This window comes from Nasonia vitripennis, assembly GCF_009193385.2.
Source record: "Nasonia vitripennis strain AsymCx chromosome 2 unlocalized genomic scaffold, Nvit_psr_1.1 chr2_random0010, whole genome shotgun sequence".
Taxonomy (NCBI): Eukaryota; Metazoa; Arthropoda; class Insecta; order Hymenoptera; family Pteromalidae; genus Nasonia; species Nasonia vitripennis.
In genome coordinates this window covers 3,031,379-3,054,659 of record NW_022279617.1, presented here as the reverse complement: position 1 = coordinate 3,054,659, position 23,281 = coordinate 3,031,379, and the positions used below count along the sequence as shown (strand labels likewise).

The following is a 23,281-nucleotide window of genomic DNA, read 5'->3' as shown; positions in this document are numbered from 1 at the left end:
GAATTTGATGAGTCCAGAGACAGTTACGACAAAGCTTGTTAGTTTTAACAAAATCCCATCTCTCTTGAATGGCAAGCTTGTTAAATGCGGGACATTTAAACAACCGATGCTCTTCAAGATATTTGGGACAGGTGGACGAATTAGAAGACGTGGACGAAGAAGCAGAAGTCGTTACCAAAGATCGAGCGCTTGTTTTCGAGTTTGTAGTTTGAGATTGCGGAACTGTTTCTCCCGCTCGCTTCCTAGTGTTATTATTTGTGCGAGAGTCAGATTCAGAATCTATTGATTGCAATTTAAAAATCGTGCTTTGAATAAACTGGAAAAGATTCTCCAATTTTGGAAGTTTGTCCATTTCCAATTTGTCTTGCCATCTGTTCGATGTTGCGGGAGGCAGACACCGTTCTACAATTCGAACGACAAGCTCGTCACTTGGCTTTACACCAAGGCGATCCAAAATTTTAAGATGTTGACGAGTCTGATGAAGCAAAGATGCAAGGCCATCTGCGGTTGCCTTGGAAAGATTTGGAAGATCAAGAATGGCATTTAAGTGTTGAACAGCGACTATACGTTTTTGATCGAAAAATTCGAGAAGAGCCTGCCAAGCGGCTTTGTAATCTTTCTCGCTGGCATCATAATGGGCTATAGTCTCTAAAGCCTTATCACTTAAAGAAGCGAATAAGTGGCTGCATTTTACAGCATCGCTGAGATCAGTTCGGCTGTGCACAAGAGAAATGAATTTGTTTTTGTATGTCGCCCATTCATCACGTTTGCCGTTAAACATGGGTAGCTTAATTTCGGGAAGTCGAGGCAAATCTTGACGTTCCGTCACTGTGATGTTGCTAGCATTTAATGTCGAATTTGCAATAGGTTCAATTCTCTGTAATTTAGTAACTGCACTAGCAACATCAAAGTAGCGCGATTCGACCTCTAGAAAATCTGTCAATTTAGAATTTTCGGAATCTAATTGGACTAATTCGTCATTGTACTTAAGGTATTCTTTGTACAACGCCGCAAGACTATTATACCGCATTTTAGCGTTGACAGGATCAGGGTCAGAACCCTTCAGATACCCTTCTAATTTCGCCACTTGCGATTCGAGAGATTTTCCTTTCTGCAGAATATACGCAACACGGGTTTTTTGCTCTGCGGTGAGAGCCATTTTGAAGAAAATGAGTAAAATTAATTTAAAGATGAGAAAAATTAAATTATATGTTATTAAAAAATGAGAATAAAATTATAGATTTTGATAGACTATAATTAATTTAAATAAAATAATTCTATTATAAAATAATTATATCAATTGAACATGAATTGCAAATTATTTAATTAAAAATTTATATTACTTTAAATTGTAAAGTTAAACGTAAAATATATATTTTTGAACAGTTGAACAGGAAAGAATTTTAAAATTAATAATGACGATTTGAAACAATAACGAGATTCAAATAACGAGAAATAAATGCGAGTCAATGTGTTCGAACGAAAAAATACCACACCCTTACACTCAACTCTCGCTAGATCTAAAGTTACAATAACACGAGGCTGCGCGGAATGTTATGTGCTTGCGCGCTCGTGTTTCGCTCTCCTCTGAATACTCGAAATCGACGCACCGCGCTAGCCTATAACAACGAAACCAAGAATTCGAAATCGTTAAATTTGTCAAAGAACACTTAGCTTTTTTCGATGTCCTTGTTCCTCGACGTGACTGTCAACTGGGCGGTGAGGCTTCCTTGTGTCGGAGCGACGACACGATGATGAAGATGCAGTTGAATGACGTAATTGACGAAACAAAGGCCGGTCGAATTTTGCTAGATGTTTTGGCGCACTCGCCGTCGCTGTCGCCGCGGCACGTGCAAGTGTTCAAAAGTTCAATCCTTGTGTGCGTGTGACGTCACTCGCGATTGTTTGTGAGAACAAAGACCTCACAGGAGGCACCATGAATAAACATTGACTATCTAACTTGCCTTAGGTGGCAGGTTAGTTATTATTAAAAAAGAGATAATTTTGTTGAATTGAATAATTAGGATACTTTGACTTTAGATTCTTATGATTTTACACTGTTGGATAAAAGTTTTAAAATGAAAACACTTGTTTACGGGAAAAAGCCTTTTGGCATAAAAAACCCTGATTTATTAATATTTAAGCAAACTGACACAATAAAAAGCGAAATGATATATAAAAGATAAAACGGGAAAAAACGCCGAACACGCACACAAAGCAATGATTGCACTCGCACGCACAGATACAACAAAAAAACGCTCTAATTTAAATCGTTCGTTAAGTTGATGTTAAATGCTAACAAAGGCATTGATGTTAATGCCAAAAATGGCGTTGATGTCACGTTGTGACAGAGGATCAGAAATCCTCGTTGAATGTTAAGTTAACGTTAAGAATTCGGTTGTAGTCGCGATTCAGATATGAACGCTGCCGAAGTCATTTAACTAACTGCCCGTTCACGCGCGCGAGTCCGCGCTCGCAAGAAAGAGGCCCCCGGAAGGTGCTGCCCTCTCTCACTACTCTCATGCAAACACACATAACCTCCTCGTTCATACATGAGCATGCGTGTTGCGTGTTGCGGAATAGTTGTCTGAATTGTTCTATCGACATATTAGGAGAAGCATAGTAGCTGTAAATGTGTACGCCTGCGACCTTAGCGCGTACGAATCCTTTATTACGTCTTGTCATTTTTTCCTGGAAAGTGGCGTCTCCGCATGCCCATATCGCTGCTTTACTAGTACTGTCAATATCCCACGATGGTTTGTCCAGGTCTCTGTAATGTTCACGAACGATGGCTATGTCGATTCCTGTCTCACGGACATACTGGCTCAGTAGATCATGTGCAGTCGCGCAGTGATTCATATTTAACTGCACTATTTTTATTTTCTTTAGACTCACTCCATTCGCAGAAGATATAGTAGGAGATTATCAGTACGGATTTCAGCGCAACAGATCGACGCGCGATCAAATGTTTACCATAAGACAGTTGTTAGAGAAAAACTGGGAATTTTGTGAAACCACACACCAATTATTTATAGATTTTAAAAAAGCGTACGACTCTATTAAGCGAAGCAAAATTTATCAAATTCTAGTACTTCTCGGTGTACCAAAAAAACTCGTGAGATTAATTCAAATATGTCTGAACGGAAGCACGGGAAAGGTCCGAGTAGGCGGTAATGTATCCAGAACCCTTTACCTTGAAGAACTGTATGAAATCGAGGACGAATTGACGGCTGGACTGTTGCGATGCTTTGGACAAGTTGTACTCGAAATCAAAGAAGAATGTATCAGTATCGTGAATAACCTATGATGATAGTGCATTATATGAGATAAGAAGGATGGACTTTATAATATTTTAAAATTGAATTGTGGACTAACCTCAAAGTAATTTTTGGATGCCATTTAAAGTAATGGTGAACGAACCAGTCCCTGTCGTACAGATGGAAAGTTCGTGAACCTTGCTCCGTTACTTGCTTACTGACCATCAATACATCTTCTCTTACAGTGTCCGGGAGTTTATGGAAAGCCTCAAATGCTGATTTAATGTTATAAAACGTCTTATTATTGTCATTCATGGTAACCGCAGTATGAGCAATAAATTATTTCGATGTCGTAAAGGTGGAATAGTACGCACGCACTTCTGACAGCTGAGAAGTGTCGGTGGAACTTGCGGAACGCCATGAAAGGAAGCACAACGTAAGAGGTACTGCATGACTTGTTTTAGCGGAAGATGAGTATGGTAGCGCCACCTGTGCATGAACGAATGAAAGTATCTATGTGAAGTATGTGGTTGAAGGATAAATGGAAAGTGCATCGCGAAGATAAGCGTATTCTGTTGAACATTGTCTGTAGTCGTTATGTTGCGTCTCGCAGGACGTAGACGGGATGCTGAATAAAAGTATAGATATCCGTCTGTAGACTGTTATCCATGATAATCACTTTCCGGTTATTTCGTCTAGACGTGTTTAAGCCTGTGAAAGCTCTTATGTCGTCGCAATGAAGTTTAGCAATTAGCGTAATTGTAGGATCTGTTATGAAATAATTAATCTTCCTTAAAGTACAAATTTTAAACGTTCCATTTATTAAACAAAATGCGCATACATGATTATACAAACAAATATTCTCGTTATAAATAGATAAAAAAAAACTAGCAACAAATAATTACAAATATTGTAACATACTCAAACACCGCTTGTAGACAGTGTTACGACACCATTTGAAAAAACATTTACAATTAGGCGCATGACATTTGTTTTCATTCATTATCGGAGTCGACCGTGCTTTCGTCCAGCTGATGATGAACGTGAATGAAATCTTTGTAATTCTTGGACACAATTTCATTCGGCGTATACGTGTTGAGCACCTTATGCAATGTGCATTTCAATTGACCCCTCATGAATTTATCCGTCAACAACGTTGTCTTTTTAAATCTGTCCCTGCAATAAATATTATGGATTAATGTACAGCGATCACATGACATCACGTAGGAAACATAAGTAGACGGAATACGCACAGGTGATGTTTCAATAGACGCCCACTGTGTAAGATCGACGATTTGGAGCGTTTGACCCGTTCGGTCAAAAGTTTTGTTTTTTCCAACTTTTTACCCGTCACGTTGATCAAGCGCTTCAATTGGGAAATGTTCGCTCTGTACAGCACCATGAGAATGCGGACAGCCTCCTTGTTTTTTATTCGTTCGAGCGGAAATTGATCACGAAACGTTGCGACAACACTGTAAAATTAAGAATGAAAATGTGTAAATGTATGTGTTAACGCTGCAGACGGGATATCTGGAAAAAGTGCATGGATTAGTCTGCAGACGTATTGATATAATTTTTAAATGGCATCACGTCTGGAACCTTTTTATATCCGCAGACGTATTTATGTGGTTTTCCTAGAGCAACCCATCTGCGGACAGATCTGTAAATGTTTTATATGATATCCTGTCTGAGGCTTCTGCCCACACAGACGGATATGTATAGGTTTCCTACGGCTTCCCGTCTGCAGACCGATTGACATATCTTTTAATACGTCTACTACATCGTTTTGTATACTTACTGCTCAGAGAAGAAACGGGCTGCAACATTCATGGAGTAATAGTACGGCTTCCTCCGCATGATACCCTCGAATCCGCCTTCTAACATGATGAATTGGCGCAGCACATGTGCCGCATACCTGCTTTTGAATGCTGTGGACACCATTCCTGCCAAGGTCCTGATAAATCGCTCGTTGTCGATGTCTAAATTCTCACCTGACGCTTCAAGAAATTCGATGGACCACAGCAAACGTTCCAAGCCGCCGACATTATGCTTGAAATAGTATCGATCGGAAATATTTAGAGCCATAATAATTGTCTTAATTGGAGCACGAGAGAAGGACAGCAGGACACAACACGCTCTGACTTCCACATTGGAACTGAGGGCAGCTGGGCGTCGCTCCAGATGGCGTTACACAGCAATAACTTCGCACGCGCACAAGTTGATGCAGTATAGGAGCGCTGCGATCGACCCGCGAAATTAGAAATAATGTAGAAGTAGGTATTTGCTAACGCACGGTAAATACGTCAATATACGCAAATATTGTAACGAAACGTTTGTATTGACGTTGCGTAGACGCGATTGTATATAAAACACAGGAAACTCGTCAGACGTAATACAGGCTGGAAATCTGAGAATACGTCTACAAACGGTTTAGGTACCCTTTTAGCAGTATCACTTACTGTAGACGAGATGGTTTATAAAACATGTACCGATCAGTCTGTAGACGGAATGCCTTAGGAACCCATATATATTATTTACGTCTGCCAGGTATAAGGTCCATAGACGGGATGTGATACGAAACATATACTAATCCGTCTGCAGACGGGATGCCTTAAGAAAACCATATTGACTGGCAAGTACCACATCAACAAAAATAACTTCTTATAATAAAATATAGTTTTCTACGTAACTAACCTAATTTCCAATAGATCTTTAGTACATCATACTTCAACCAATTTTGTCCAGGAACTGCTTTTTTAATAATACACTTGTTGTATGACGACGAAGTAGGAGGCCACATTACTGACTTGTTATTATCACGTAACCAAGATAGCAGCACAATCGCTGGTTCTTTACTATCAGAGCCATTTTGTATAAATCTAAAAATGAAGCATCACAATGACATGAATTATAATAAAAAATTTTTATATTATTTTAAAACATAGCTATTGTGTTTACATTATTTTACATTAGACTAAAAAAGTTTTCACGCATGCATTTTGTTAATACATGAGTACATATCTGACAAACCGCGTCTAACGTCTCTTTTAACATTGTCAGAAAAGTATAGAAAACTGTTTTGTATATCACCTTTATTAAAAAAGTATGCTTAAAAGATGTTTCAAATAATACAAAAAAGTTGTAGCAGGAAGTTTATAAGTTATTTTGTAGTTTTATAAAATTTTTGGAGATTAACTGGCTTTTCAAAAGCTTATGATCAAACTAAGATATTTTTTTTCTAAATTTCAATATCTGACATATTTGGAATGTTACTAGCAGATAAACGAAACATTTTTTTATAAGATATTTTAATTTTGCCTTCACCCTTACGAAAACTACCTGCAGAAAAATTGTGCAAAATATTTTTCATAACGCCTGTGTTGAAAACTCAAATTACAATACCATCATAACCGATAAAAACGGTCAATTTCAGAATTTTCTGCAACAATCGTTTGACATAAGAAACGCTTTCATGCCGTGGTGATATGACTGTACACAAGCACTCGGCTACTTTTCAATCACTAGCGAAGAAACCTCCAGTTTCTACACGGCCTGAACATCACTACATCCTTCATATTACGCTACTATTAATTTTTCTGTGGTAAATAAACAAACACCGTTGACGTGTAACTAAACAACGCATACATTAAAGTTTATCCTACTTATAAACGATAGATATAAAATCCAAAAACATCTCAGTTAATCTACAGTCAGCAAAATCAAGAGAATGTTACTTGCATGCATACAATGTGTTTTTAGAATGGAAAGAGAAAATAAACGCATGATCCTGGTCCGAAACCGTCCTATTGAGCTATTTTGATGATTTGGAAAAAACGTTTTTATGAAATACGTTATGGTCAATGTATTCATTGCTTCAAACAGTTATGGAATCTAAACACAATGTAGATATTAGTACATATCCAAAGTTGCAAGCTTTGTTAGAAGAGAAAAAGTTGGATACCTCTATAAAAAGGATCAAGTTTTTAGTGTGGAAGAAATTAATAAATACCTAAGAAATGCTCCAGATAATAATTACTTTGTGCAAAAGGTATTTAATAATTTAAACTACCAATATGGAAAATGTATGCGACAAGTGATAGGGAAAAATAAAATCGCATGAATGCCAAGGAAAATTGTTGTTCTCGGAAAATGTTGGAGAATTTTGAAGAACCAATCTATGTACTATAAACAATACACTATACAGGAGACTATACACCTATCGGGTTGTGCCAAGTGAAACATGTAGAGTGTAACTCTCCAGAAGTTTGGTTACTGCGTAATGTCCCGACAGTAACCACATAATAATTCTTTTTATACCGCCTGTACATTAGCTATTCGTTGGTCGTTTTTGGGGAAGAGACAAATACATGAGGCCTATCTGCTGCCAGGCGCTGAGCTTTTGGTCGGGATATTTGGGGTTATATAGCATCGCAATTTAATTTTTTTACACAAAAGTATTCAGTTTTAAAATACAAAGTTCCCCTTTATAATTCATAGAGTTTTTAAAAATATTTCCTTTTTTCGCCGGGATATCGCACTTTTAAATTTCAATATGTATAAATTTCTGTACATTAAAAAATCCATTTATCATTTGAACCACAAACGTTTGTATTACTTTTTTCAACATATAAAATCGTTCTCAGGGTTTTTTTTTTGAGGTTGCTTAATGGGAATCTCCATCTATAGAACTTGATTTTTTTTAATTTTTGAAAAATCTAATTTATCCTTCAAGATATTAAACCTTGAAAATATTTGTCAATCCACAAACTATAACTCTACAAAGATACACATTACGAGACGTGTGACCTAAGTGGCGCTTTATTACACGGCGCATAGTATATCGCCCGAGCGTAGCGAGGGCTATACCGCAGTGCCGTAAAAAAAGTTCACTTAATTCACAAGTATCGCATACTATTTTACAGCATCTGCCTGCCCTAAGTTCGCCATATCACGCCTATCCGTCACATAAGCAGTACTTTACTGCACCCAGGGTTACTAGCCCGAGCGTCGCGAGGGTGATAAAACATGGTGCAATAAAGTACTACTTAGGTCACGGATTGGCGTGACAAGCGCAAACTTTGGCCACGCAGTGCTATAATAGTACATTACGATATTAGTGGCATAAGTTGTACTTTACGGCACGGCGTGTATAAGCGCTCGAGCGTAGCGAGTGCGCTTAACGCCGTGCCATGAAGATCGACTTATGACGCGTGTATCGTACGATATTTTATAGCACTGATTAGCATAAATCCGCTGTCACGCCTATCCGTGGCATTAGCAGTCCTTTTTTGCACCGTGAGGTTAGCGTCCGAGCGTAGCGAGGGCGATATGCACGGTACAATAAAGGACTACTTATGCCACGCATAGGCGTGACATAAATGCGGACTTATGTCACGCAGTGCTATAAAGATATTTTGAAAAATTCGATGGCATTGAAAATGGCAATATTTGTATTTTAAGATACATTAAATTGTTTCGTGTCGATTCATTTGTGGTGCTATGTAACCTTATATATATATATATATATATATATATATATATATATATATGTGTGTGTGTATGTGTGTGTGTAGATATATATGTAGTTAGTTATCTGGAAATCCAATTTTTGTAAATATCTCTATTTTCTGAAAATGAGGTGGTGATTATCGAGATGTACCAGGATTAGCGTCACTTTATCCTGATACCTACCGATACATCCAATGTATGTCCCGATACGACACACACATGCGCGCGCGCGCGCTGAGATAGAAGCTTAGTTAAAATAACATCATGTACCCTCAAATTGGAGCACAAATCTATATCAATTCAACAGAAATTGTAATTGTTTTAATGATGCTGTGGTTCAATTAACAAAAATTGTAACCATTTTAACAACATCGTTGTTGAATCAATAAAGTTGTAATTGTTTTAATAAAACTGCTGTTTAATCAGCAAACATTGTAATTAAATTAATTGAAGTTTGTAAGTGCTTGAATTTGATGGTAAATGACGTTATTTTAAATACGGTTTTTTCCAAATGTATATATACACATAATTGTGGCAGATGACGTTGTTTGCCGCAGTGAATAAACTATTATAAAATTTATGTTTATTTCTTTTCTCTTTTTGCCTCTATAGAAAAATAATGCAAATCGTTAAGTATTAACATTCAAATAGAATTTTATTTTTATTTCAGAAATATGATATCTATCACGCCGTTCACCTATAATTTCCTCAAGATAAGCAATATATTGTAAAATGGAAATAACATTTGTAAATAGTTATTAAAATATGCATATATGAGCATATTTCTGTCTGTATGACTAATGATTATTTTAATTTTATGAAAAATGACCATAGTTACATATACAAATATAATAGTGTTTGACAAAAACGTAATTTGAACGTTTCGATTAAACAAAGAAATATTTGAAACAAAGGGAATATTGCAAAATGAACATGTCAAATGCAGAGGTCAAATGCCTCGTTTTTCATTTGCTGTTCTCTGTATTACGATAATATTATATTATGACACTGTTGTGGGTGATGGTTTTCTACCTTGCTCGAGGTTTTTCGCACGAGCGAAGCGAGTGCGAAAATCGAGCAAGGTAGAAAATCACCTCCCACAACAGTCTCATACGATATTTTATAGCACGACAACCTCAAAATTGACAATAAAGTTGTCATTTTAAGGTTAGCGTGCTATAAATATTATAATACATGTACACATTCGACATTCAAAATGTATATTGAAATGAAACGCCATATAGGAAAATGTTGCACCATAAAAATCATGTAATTTTCGAGCACGTAAATAACTATCTAATACATATTGTAATTAATCACAGAAATTCACCGACACATTTATCACATGATTGTAAAATGATGTATTTTTATCAATCGTGCGATTATTTTGCGTTATTTCCGTTACTTAATAGACAATAATACATTACCATATACGTGAAAGTATATATAGCACAAATCATGATCTGTGATTGATTACATGATTAGTACAATACAGAAAAATATTAGAATGGCTTAATGAATTGTTAGAATGAGCTTTAATTAAGTATCAACGTATTTGATAAACGTAATATTGTGAAACGTAGTTAGTAGTAAGTAAACAGTTTTATATCTCACGATGTTTACCTCGAGAATTTTCAAATGCGGCTTTAATCACTTATATCACTTCTTCTGGTGTAAGCTTTTCACGACACTGAACGTATTTCTTGTGATACTCTTTGATGCATTTTTCTTGACATATTACAAGTTTAAACGTTGTAAATGCATTTGTTTTAAAATAGAATGTTATACCCAGGATTTTATCAGGTGTATATATGGTATAAATTGTACGTCTACTAAAAATTATTAAGTTTTCTTTACTGGATAGTCTGATAATAACGTATTATATAATTCTATAATTACTGTTAATTTTTCCACATATTCAAAGTTGTATTAAAGTAATCATAGTCGAATAAAACAAGCTGATATTTTGAAAATTTCCTTTGAGTACGTTGATTATTAGATAAAATTAATCCGATTATTTGCCTCCAAGATGCGTTTCTTTAAAATTTGTATTTTTTTTGCTGAATTTGAGTATTTCACTATTTTTTTGTTCAGTTGTAGATCCATTTGAAAGATTGAATAAGTCTATATGCTATAATTTTGATTTCAGATAAATCTAGTAAAGATTTCATCATGAGTTCCGAAAGAACGGTACGTCGTAAAGTATCTATACGAAAAAAAAAAAAAATTATGACGAACTTCAAGAATTGTTCAACAAGTTGACAAATATTTGTAAAAATATTACTGAAGATGAAATTGATGCAGAAGCGGAAGCAACTAAATCAGATAATGATGAGACTCCTGCTCTACCGAACGAAACTTTAAATTTGATATGTGTGTTAAATGAGAAATCACTGCAAAAACTGGTTTCAGATCAATTTAAACGTCATGCAAGTGAAGAACTAGAAAATGAAGAACCAGTAAAAAAAAGATTTTTGATATAAATCTCACCAAAAATACCCTGGTAGAAAAGTGCCCAGTTATAATGGTCGTTAAGGCAGAAACTGGCAAAGTAAAATGTAGAAAACTATTGACATTTTACATGTACAAAAGGTAGCGATTTCTTGCGCATTTTTAATGTGAGAGAAATAACTTTGTTATGACCCATTAAAAATAGCCAATACCTACCATTTATAAATACCCATGAAACATGCTTAAAAACTTGGCACTTCTTAGCCACTATTTATGCTTAAAAATGGTATCAATTAAAACAGTGCGCATATATATATATATGCGTATCTTATAATTATTAAAATATTATTAATGAATATATTCATCATTTAAATTTTTCAAAGGCGCGCGCGCTGGATTCATAGTATCTATTCTATATCAAGAAGTAAGTATACAGGTGTAGTACTATATATACAAGCATGATTCGTAAATTTGATCAAAGACATAACCTTGTAGTTGCTCCAAAAATGCGTTTGCTCCGAAATGAACGGCTTATGTAAATGTTCACAATTAATTGTTTATTACTGTTTTTCACATAGTTAACAGTTAATTTAGAAAAATTGAACTTGAAAAAAAAATTAGTAAAAAAGTTAAAAGTGATTTTCTCCTTAGTGTGAGTGAAGTTGACAATGCGATGAAGGATGTAGATGAAAGTGAAATTAACTATGAGAATAAGGGTATTGATAGTGAGGATGGTGACAATTATTTTGATAGCGATGATTTCTCAGACTATTCTGATGACAGTGTGAATTCTAATGAGCATGATCGACAGGCATTAGCTCATAGTGAAAAGGATAGTGAACAAACATTTAACATGACAAATGAAGAACCAGAAGTGAACTTATTGAGGATATGGGCTGTAGACTCTGGAATTCCAAAAAATCATTTGGACTCTTTGCTGAAGATTTTGAAGAAAAGACTTCTACCGAGCATACCATCATGTTCCAAGAGTTTCTTACGCACCTCTGATGCAAAATATAACAGCCAAACAATAATAGACTCTTCCAATTCATTAGGCGAGTTCTGTTACCTGGATATAACTCAAGGACTGCGTGCATGTGTCAATCCACTTTTACACAATGACCAAAATCTTAGACTGGATTATAACATTGACGGAGTAAAAATCAAGAAGTCAAATTCTAAATCAATGTGGTCTATTCTATGTAGAATATTTTATAAGCCAAGGCCAACAGCTTATAAGCCATTCCCAGTTACAATTTTTTATGGCAATGGAAAACCTATGGCTCAAAACAAATTTTTGGAAGATTTTGTTTGTGAAGTAAACTCTCTACAAGAAAAAGGAATTGTAATCAAGTCTGTTCACTTTAATGTTAAAACTAGAGCTTTTATGTGTGATATACCGACAAGATCTCAAGTAAAATGTACTAAAGCACACATGAGCTTCAATGGCTGTGAACGGTGTGATGTGACTGCATATAAAGTTGATCATACTATAGTGTACAAGGAATTTGGTCGTAAAAGAACAGATGAGGACTTTAGATCTTTTACTGATGTGCAGCACCACACTGGCGCATCACCATTATTAGCTATTGAGCCTAAAGTTAATCTAGCGGATCAGCTCATACTCGACTCCATGCATTTGTTATATTTGGGACTAATGTTAAATGATAAAGCAGCTGAACACAGATTTTTTGTTTTTTATTGTGGACCTGTGGTTTTGAAAAAAGTGCTGAACAAAGAATTGTATACAACTTTATCAATAGATTATTTGACAAGATTTGTAAAGGATTCAAATATTTATTATGGAGATAAATTTGTGTCATTAAATGTGCATAATTTGGTTCATTTACCTGATGACGTGGACAATATGCAATGCAATCTTAGTGAAATTTCAGCTTTTTCATTTGAAAGTAAACTGGGGAAAATCAAGAATGTTCTGTTATCACCACACAGAACAATATCACAATATTGTCGACGAGTCCATGAAGAAAGACAAGTTTTGGATCAGATGGCCAAAGTTCCTCAAGATATATCAATCTTGAAAGAAAAAAAAAGGCGCAGTAATTCAGCTAATGTATAAAAACCAGTATTTTTCTTTAGAACATCCGGATAACTCAGCTATATTAAAAAATGGTAGTCATAAAAATAAATAAAATAATCAAAACTGACCAGAAGATTTACTTGGATGTATTGAATTATAAAATAGTAAAATCAATTTTTTCAAGTCCTTGTGATTCGTCCTTGCTACAAATGTATGAAGTAGAATCAACTGATAGTAGTCAGCATTCCAGTATTGTTCTTATCGATGACATTCACACAAAAATAATCAAGATGAACATGAGTTTTTCCTCAAGCGACGAGTGCAGATGCTTTGCAGTGCCACTTTTTTCATTAAAAATGATGTTGAATGAACATGATCATGCAACATTTTTTGCTGGTACGTCTACAGTTTTTGCAAACCTTTTCTTAACACCTCATCTCACTTTTCACCACATTTTAAACTTGAATTTACACATTGTCATCAAGTAAGAATGAAACTTGTTTTGAAATTAGTAGATTGATATTTCAGTCGGTACAGTATGCTCTACTTTACCTACCTAACCACAAAATCTATTGAGAAAAAAACGCGCGAAGTTCGATTGAAAGTGGGAAGGAAATGGGCTGTAAATGGGCAAAAAATAGATTGATATTGCATTTCGATATTAGTATTTTGACACGGCCATATTCTTTGTTCGTCTCATCGCGAGAAGACTCAATTAGTTGTTTGGAAGGTAGTATGATAACTATTCGCAATTTTTAAACAATAAAGTAGCATATTTGAAAAAAAAAAGATTGTGATTGGATGATTTTTTTGATTAACTATTTATGTGTCTACATCTAATAAAAGCTTTTTTTCCACATTTTGAGGTTAATATTGACACCTGTAATATAGTCCTACTGACCACATGTAATTTTAACTTTAATAACAAATATTTTATGTATTTTCAGAAATGGATGACCAATCAGTACTTCTAGACCAATTCCCTTACCACGTTGTTGAATTTGTGGCTGCTGGGCGAAAACCAAAAGTGCGCAAGACAGATATTGTTGCAATAAAGTGGCTTCAATACGACAAGCAAAAAAAGAGGGTTGTTACGAGATATCCACCACCACCTTATGACACAGAAAAATCTGATGAGTTGGATTCAGCGCTTAAAGAATTATCAGATGCTCCTAGTACGTTGTCAACATACACAGTTGTATTAAGAGGAAAAGCAGGTTAATACATGAAATTAATGCAGAATTATTAAATATTGTAAGATTTTTGTATTTACTCAAAAATTATTCAATGATTGTTTCAGTAAGTCTGGGTGATGCGTACCGCAAGCATGAACTTCTTACACATCAGAAAACTACTCTGACTGCAGAATCTGGTGAGAGCGATACAGAGGCAGAACAGAGAGCTGCTAATCTCATTCGACAAGAGCAATTACGGTCTGCTGCTAAATCATTCAATGACTCATTAAGAAAATAGGTTAGTTTGTATGTCTATATGTTGAATATTAATACTTGTATAATGATATTACTGCTATTTTCATGATATCTTTGTTAAATAGGTACAAAAAGATCATCTGAATCCGATGATTCACCTGTTGTATAGGACAGTGTACCTGGTACTTCGACTCTCTTTAACAACATTTCAGGCAATGGAAAAAGTAATGGGATCCCTCCGACAAAAAAATGAAGCCAAAGGCCAAACTTGGGGCTTAAAGCACTTGAAGATTTGACAAATACATCTGAGCATGGTGCTAACAAGAGATTATTGAATGCTGTATTGGGTAATTAAATCATTTCTTCTTATTATTATTGTTTAAAAGAAAATATAATCATCCATATTTATTAATTGCAGATTGTATGACCAAGATATCAACAGATATCTCAAGTTTGAGCCTCGATGTTAAAACCATGAAACTGGATATCAGCAAGATTAAGGCAGCAGTCAAAGATACGAAGAAAATCAGAAGTACAACTATGGATTTTATTGCCACAGTTCCACAACTGTCTAAAAAGTACAATTATGATATACCATTTAAAACTATGGTAGAATTTCAAACATTTAATATTCATTTGTTGGAGAAAAGTGATCTTAAAGAATCAGTGGTACTGTATCATACATTATATTTATTTGGATTATAAGATTTTCTGTAATTCATAAATTTAATTTTATTTGTTGTTTTAGTCAATTGTACTTCAATCTGGATTGGATCCACAAATGGTCATTTCAAAATCAATTGTCAGCATGTTAAAGATGTTTCTAAGGAAAGATGCAGCTATTCAATGCGTAGCTGTCAGGAAATTAGAAGATAGAGTTCCAATAAGAGATATACCTTTTCTTCAGTGCGTAACAGGTAATTGCTGTATATTTTTCAAATATTATTTTATTCATTGAGTACTTCTATATCCATCGTACAATGAATTTAAACAATTTTTATAATTTCAGTTGTTATAAAAGAACACAGATTGATGGCTAATCTGGAGATCACAGATAAGGATATTACAAGTTCCTTAAGTACTGTCCTGTCGAATGCAAGCCAATGGTACGTGCCAAGAAAATCTTTACCTGAAAATGCAACCAAGTCAACGAGTCCTGCACAAAAATCTAAAGTTTCCAAGAATACTGCAGCATCGACTGCATTAGTACAAGTAGTTGCCATAGAGCCTACTGCACAGAAAGATTTAAATGATCCAAATACAGTTTTTACTCCAATGCAATTTGAATTTGCAAATGTAGAAGAGGATGAGGAAGAGTTTGATGACGAATTTGACGAGGATTATCTTTCTAGATTGAATGTAGGATTGTAAAAAAATACTATGTACTTACATTTTACAATGTTTTAAATATTTGCATGCAATATTATTTAAATTTATTTATTGTATCTCACTGTAAGGTTTTCTAAATAAAATAAATAAATATTTTCTTAAAAAATTATCCATTTCTAAATATTTATTGCTTGTATATATTAAAATCAAATAAAAAAATCAAGATTTCTAATATCCGCTGGAATTCATAGTATATTTACTTAAACTCTCACTCAACTTTAGATTGGTACATCTTGGCTACTTTTATTGGACTGAGCATAGCTTGATCTTTTTATACACCCAATTCTCTTGGGAAATTAATGCTTAGTAATTGGGTAGAAATAATGGATACAAAAAACTGGCCACTAACAATGTGAAAAAGCGTTACATTCTGCCTAAGAAATGGCAAAGAAAACTGGCCATTAACTGGGTTACCGATTCTACCAGGGTAACGAAACAATGTTTGCTGATATGCTTGACTTAAACGTCAGAAATAAAACAGACACAGACAAAAACTGTTGTTTCAGACTTTTTTTGCAGTATTCTATTGATGAAGCATCTGACGAAGAATCAGACGATGAAGAAGAATATTGCCCAAAGGAAGATTTAGAATATTTAATTTCTACTTTAGAAATAAATAACCCAAAAATGAAATTTGTGATGGAAATTCGAGAAATGTGCTTAAAATACGCACACATTATAACACATCAATTTGTTAAAGAACCTATTTTAAAGTTAAGAAAAGAAACCGGTGCACCCTTCCCAAATACTGCTGAAACATTTTTTAAAACTCCTTGAACTGTAAGTACTCGTAAGATGGGATCAGGACAATATTGTCATTATGGACTTGAGAATGCATTAAGATCGTTTATTGATGAGTATGTACACAAAGGAATTGTTGTTGAATGCATTAAACTTCTTGTAAGTATAGATGGTGCTCCTCTTGCTGTTTCATCGGAAAAATGGTTATGGATTATTAGTGTCTCTGAAAAAGAACTTAAGCTAGTTGAAGTACTTGCAATTTATCATGGTGAAGATAAACCATCTAATGTCAATGAGTTATTGAAAGAATTTAAAGAAGTCACACTTTTCATAAATAATGGAATCAGCCATAAAGATAAACATTATTCTGTGATTTTACATGCGTTAGTATGTGATGCACCTGCAAAATCGTATGTTATATGCGTCAAATACCATTCAGGCTATTACAGCTGTACGAAGTGTACAATTGAAGGTGAATACGATGGTGCAGTACATTTTCCTGGTTGTATTGTCACTTTAAGGACTGGCGAAAAAGTAAAAAATCGCGAGTACAATGATCCATTGGGCTATGACTATCAAAAAAATGGAGAAACCATTTTAAAGGATATTCCAAAATTTGGTTTGGTTACTAATGTAGTCCTTGACTACATGCATTTAATTTGTCTTGGAGTAATGTTGAAACTTATTGAATTATGGATAAAAAATATACTGTCAGATGCAGATATTGACAAAATGTCTGAAAGATTGATAAATATAAAACAATTTGTTCCATAAGATTTTTGCAGAAATCCCCGACAATTTAGAAAAATTAGACGTTTATGGAAAGCTACAGAATTAAGACAATTTCTTTTATACACTGGTCCGGTTGTTTTATTACATATATTACCATTACAATTATATGACCACTTTTTGTACTTACACATTGCAGTCTCCATTCTTGTGAATCCAATTTTATGTAAAAATGATGATTATTTAAACTATGCTGATCAACTATTGCAAAATTTTGTTAGCGATTTCGAAGTACACTATGGAAGAAAGAATGTCACGTTTAACGTGCACAATTTATTACATATAGTTACAAACGTAAGGCATTTTGGAGCATTAGACGAGTTTAGCGCTTTTCGATTTGAAAATCATATAAGAAAAATCAAACAACTGGTTCGAAATGGCAATCAACCACTTGTACAAATTTGGAAGAGACTGGCAGAAATTAGAACATGTAAAGTATATTCAGATGACGACATAATTAAATTTGATTTATCTAAGTATTGTCCAATGCAACAATTTCATGTCTTAAAGGACTTAATTCGCATAGATTGTCGCAACGAAAGCAACAATTGTATTTTATTAAAAAATGGTTATTATATTCAGTGCCATTATTTTATAAAAGACGAACAGAATAATGTAAAGGTTGTTGGAAAAATGTTGAAAGTAGTTGATAACTTGTACAAAAACCATTTAGAGGACACATCGGATATAGATTACATATTAAAATTGTAGAAGAGTCCAAATCAACGCATTCTACAATTTATTCAACTGAAGTAATTGCAGCAAAAGTATGCAAATTTCCTCTACAAACCAAGAATTACTTTGCCGTTATACCACTAATTCATACCCTGGTAGAAATGTTCAGCAGTTTATTAGCAGTCACTGCCCAGTTCAGATTGAACTGGCCAGTGCATTCAGCAGTGACTCGCCAGTCGCTGTGCCTACTTCATCAGATTTTTGACACAGTCACTGGCCAAGGACTGGGGAATCAGACTTGAAAATAAAACTAATAACAATTGTGCGTTTCTTACTATTTTTAGCATTGGAAATTAATAAAAATGACTTAGAATCAAAAGAAATAATCAAAAATATGTTTTTTGACAATTTTTCAATGTAAACTTTTAGTATAAAAGGTATGTGTCAAAAGGGTCAACCTAACCCTACAGATGCATACACTCATATATCAAAGTATGTACAAGTATGCAGTACTGACTGACTTTGTGTTGTGTAAGTGCAAGTACTGTGTAAAAAGTGTCATCATGTGCTCAAAGTCACCAACGATGAGGTTTGAACAGATATTTCAACCTCATCAGTATGCGAGCCAGTTTCTGTCAATGTCCAAGTACTATCATTATCATGCTTAATCCATGATATTAAAGTTGGATGTTTGTTCTTTTGTGTGAAAACTTGTTAAATTATTTAAAAACTGGCTGCCATGTCAGTTTTTCCTTGACTGTCTTGGTTCGGCTTTTCACCTTGAACCTTATGACTTTGGCGTCAAAAAATACAGGTGGGTTCATACATGAAAGTTGAATTCATATCAGCTAGAATGAATTCAACTCAATATATTGTTTGAACATGCCAATATAAATTAAGTTGCAAAATTTCAATGCTCTAGGTATGATAATTTTCAAATAAGAGCAAAAATAAAACTGTGAAAAAAGTAATCGAAACCAATAAAAATTTGATTTTGCTCTCATTTGTAAACTATCATACCTAGAGGACTAAAAATTTGCATCTTAATTTGTATTGGCATGTTGAAACAATATATTTAGTTGAATTCATTCTAGCTGATATGAATTCGTTTTTCATGTATAGACCCACCTGTATATTTTGCCGCCAAAGCCATAGGGTTCAAGATCAAAAGCCGAACCAAGATGTTTAAGTAAAAACTGACATGGCAGTCAGTTTTTAAATAATTTAACAAGTCTTTACACAAAAGAACAGACATCCAACTTTAATATCATGGATTTAGCATGATAATGACAGATTTGGACATTCACAGTAACTGGCTCGCATACTGATGATGAGATAAAAATATCTGTGGAATTCACTTTGCAGACCTCATCATTGGTGACTTTGGGCACATAGATGACACTTTTTTATAATTTACACTTAATCAACAATGATTGAGTCAGTGAATACCATATCATTTTTAACATTGACTGATAATGTGAGAACTGTGTGCGGTGTTATCTGTTATTCTGCTGTATAACATAGCAGACAACATATACAACCTGTATACTATATCTGGTATAAAGTATCTCTTATATGTATGTGTGTATGGTTACCCTGGTAAAAATAACTTATTAAATCCGATTCAAAAGGTAATAGGTTGTAATTGGATTTCTTAATCGGAAATTATTCAATTAAAACCAATTTAATCGATTAAAATCTATTTAATCTGATTATAACTTTTAGTCGGTTTTAATCGGATTCAATCAGTTGTATTTTTCATCAAATATAACATTTTATTTAAAAACACAACTGTTTCAATCCGATTAAGACCGACTAAAACGTATAATCAGATTAAATAGATTTTAATCGATTAAATAGGTTTTAATTCGATAATTTCCGATTAAGAAATCCAATTAAACCCTATTATCTTTCGAATCGGATTTAATAAGTTATTTTTACCAGGGCACACTGTCGAACGCATTCATCTAGAAACACTACGCAAGCACCACAACAACAAAAACACTTCACATTATCTCTTATCTCTCAATCTATCTCTTTCATCACACATTACAAAAATGGGCAAAAATCCTGCTGCCGAGGAGGATGCGGGAGCGATGACAACTGCCCCGAAAGGGGATGTGTAGAATGATTCGTCACCTGGTCTTACGCGGTAACGATGCCAGCGACGGCGCGCTGCCTTTCAGGGGGGCGTTAGGATGCGAGAATGAAACCGTAGTGTGTCTGACGACGAATTGACACTGTCCTCGTCAAAGTCGGAAAGCTCTCATACTTAGTTCTAGAGAGGTATGGTGGTTATCACCTCTAGAACGGTGGACTCACCTGCGATCGGAACAGGATCCGAAGCGCGCGGGTTTAACATAACATCATGGCTCAAAAAAATCAAATCCGAACCAAAAGGGACTTAAGGGTCGGAACTTGGAATGTTCGCAGTCTATACAGAGCAGGTACGTTTAAAGAACTCGTAAAGGAAGCTGATAGGTACAATCTAGATTTGGTAGCAATACAGGAATCGCGGTGGCCAGATGGCGGAGTACTAGCATCGGGTAACTTCACGTACCTGTATGGGGCCGGGAGTGGGGGATCTCTAGGCACCGGATTTCTCGTAAGCAAAAGCATCATACATTCGGTTAAAAGTTTCAAATCCGTCAATAATAGGCTCTCGTACATCATTATCGAAGGGGAATGGTATAGATATGTATTTATTAATGTACACTGTCCTGCGGAGGACAAAGAAGAAGAAGCTAAGGATCTCTATTACGAAACTTTAGAGCAGGTAATCGACCAGTTCGCGTCTTACGACACAAGAATAGTATTAGGCGATTTCAATGCTAAAATAGGTAGGGAGGAAATGTTTAGGCCTACTATAGGTAAGGAAAGCCTGCACGAAGCCAGCAATGATAACGGTATTAGGGTCATAAATTTCGCGGCGGCAAAAGATCTTATAATCAAAACTACGTGTTTTAAGCACAAGAACATACACAAGGCAACGTGGACATCGCCGGACGGGGCCACACAGAACCAAATTGATCATTTCCTCATTGAAAAAAGGCGTCATACTAATGTTCTTGACGTAAGGGCTTATAGAGGGGCAGATAGCGACTCGCACCACTTCCTAGTAGTAGCCAAATTAAGAGCTAGACTAGTAGCGAATCAAAATAGTAAGCGAGCAAACAAGGTAGAAAGCTTCGATATTGAGAAACTACGAGATAGAACAGAGCGAATTAGGTACCAGATAGAAATTAATAACAGGTTTAAGGCACTTGAAGAAGCAAACACATCGCCGGAGGGGAATGACGAACCGAATAGCTTATGGGGGGACATCGAAAAAACGGTAAAACAGGCCGCGAACAAAGTACTGGGTAAAAAGAAAAAGTCAAAGAGCAAACCATGGTTTGACGAAGAGTGTGAACTCTGGTTTGAAAGGCGCAAAAAGGCTAAATTAGATAGCTTACAAAATAGAAGCGATAGGACCGTAGAAAAGTATTCTAACGTAAGGAAGCAGACGAGCGCGATCTACAGAAATAAGAAGCGTGAGTATCAAAAGAATCTTACTAGGAGAATAGAAACTAACAGTAAGGAAAATAACCCCCGCGAAATGTACAGAGGGATTAACGCCATCAGAAAGGGTTTTAGGAGTAGAGCGCAATTGATGAAGGACGAAAACGGGGACCTCGTAACAAATGACAACGAATTATTGTCGCTGTGGAAAAATTATTTCGATAAATTATTAAACGTGCACGAAAATAGCGAAGAATTAGGGGACGAAATTCACACTGCTGAACCCCACGTGGAGGAACCGAGCTACCAAGAAGTAGAGGCCGCGATTAAAAAACTAAAAAACAACAAAGCCGCGGGAAATGACTCTACACCAGATGAGTTATTCAAATATGGGGGCGTCGAGCTCACTTTCAAAATCTATAAATTAGTATGTGCCATCTGGAAAAATGATACAATACCCGAAAATTGGAATGAATCTATCATTATACCAATTTTTAAAAAGGGGGATAAGACAGACTGCAATAACTATAGGGGTATTTCACTTTTCGCAACGTGCTACAAAGTTCTGTCAAACGTAATACAAGCTAGACTCACTCCATTCGCGGAAGATATAGTAGGAGATTATCAGTGCGGATTTCGGCGCAACAGATCGACGAGCGATCAAATGTTTACCATAAGACAGTTGTTAGAGGAAAAGTGGGAATTTTGCAAAACCATACACCAACTATTTATAGATTTTAAAAAGCGTACGACTCTATTAAGCGAAGCAAAATGTATCAAATTCTAGTACTTCTCGGTGTACCGAAAAAACTCGTGAGATTAATTCAAATATGTCTGAACGGAAGCACGGGAAAGGTCCGAGTAGGCAGTAATGTATCAGAACCCTTCATGATACGCGATGGTTTAAAACAAGGGGATTGGCTCTCTACGGTGCTGTTCAACTTAACGTTAGAGTATTTTTTTTTTTTACATGGCATTTGGAACTCGAAAGTTCATCGCCTCATCTACGCAAGCCTTCCACGCTGCCCTATCTTGTGTCAACCCCACACAAGATGCACCTCTCCGATCGACACCCACCCGTCCTATTTCTACTAGATCCGCTTTTACGTTGTCCTCCCATCTACGTCTAGGTCTACCTAGAGGTCGCGTTACCATCGGCCTGCCCTTCATGACACGCGCTGCCGTACGGTCGTCTCCCATTCTCGCTACGTGCCCTGCCCATCCCAATCTGCGCGATTTTATTATTCTGTTAATATTTGGTGACGCGTACAGATTGTGTAACTCATCATTGTGTAGTCTCCTCCATTCCCCGGTTTCCTCATCTTTCTGCGGCCCGTATATTTTTCGCAAGACTTTATTTTCAAATACCCTAAAACGGTTGTCCGCCTGCTTAGTGAGAGCGCACGTTTCGCACCCGTACAGAACCACCGGCAGTATTATTGTCCTGTATATTCTTATTTTAACGCTTTTAGACAACAGCCTCGACTTAAGTAAATTAC

General features: G+C 35.4%; 4 protein-coding genes across 5 annotated transcripts; 3 read left to right on the top strand and 1 right to left on the bottom strand.

The window, feature by feature from the left end:
- Positions 1 to 4,055: 4,055 nt before the first annotated feature.
- LOC100678769 lies at positions 4,056 to 5,426 on the bottom strand. The gene is made up of 3 exons (XM_003427626.4): positions 5,056 to 5,426; positions 4,511 to 4,729; positions 4,056 to 4,433 (listed from the first exon to the last, which is right to left on the bottom strand). The coding sequence occupies exons 1-3, from the start codon at positions 5,340 to 5,342 to the stop codon at positions 4,253 to 4,255; spliced, it is 687 nt and encodes a 228-aa protein (XP_003427674.1). The 5' UTR covers positions 5,343 to 5,426; the 3' UTR covers positions 4,056 to 4,252.
- A 6,196-nt stretch (positions 5,427 to 11,622) lies between these two features.
- Positions 11,623 to 14,732, top strand: LOC107981908. 2 transcript variants are annotated; one of them, XM_031925440.1, is made up of 3 exons: positions 13,304 to 13,653; positions 14,205 to 14,474; positions 14,558 to 14,732. In XM_031925440.1, exons 1-3 carry the CDS (start codon positions 13,347 to 13,349, stop codon positions 14,728 to 14,730), a joined length of 750 nt encoding a protein of 249 aa, XP_031781300.1. In that variant the 5' UTR covers positions 13,304 to 13,346; the 3' UTR covers positions 14,731 to 14,732. The 2 variants fall into 2 exon arrangements, 1 of the variants encoding a protein (XP_031781300.1); XR_004226934.1 differs by lacking the exon at positions 14,558 to 14,732 and having other exon boundaries at positions 11,623 to 13,653; positions 14,205 to 14,306.
- An 80-nt stretch (positions 14,733 to 14,812) lies between these two features.
- Positions 14,813 to 16,129, top strand: LOC107981907. The gene is made up of 4 exons (XM_031925441.1): positions 14,813 to 15,034; positions 15,106 to 15,356; positions 15,436 to 15,604; positions 15,697 to 16,129. Exons 2-4 carry the CDS (start codon positions 15,111 to 15,113, stop codon positions 16,056 to 16,058), a joined length of 777 nt encoding a protein of 258 aa, XP_031781301.1. The 5' UTR covers positions 14,813 to 15,034; positions 15,106 to 15,110; the 3' UTR covers positions 16,059 to 16,129.
- Positions 16,130 to 16,871: 742 nt separating this feature from the next.
- On the top strand, positions 16,872 to 17,591 carry LOC103317053. The gene has a single exon (XM_008213750.1). It carries the CDS (start codon positions 16,872 to 16,874, stop codon positions 17,589 to 17,591), a length of 720 nt encoding a protein of 239 aa, XP_008211972.1.
- The last annotated feature ends 5,690 nt before the right edge of the window (positions 17,592 to 23,281 follow it).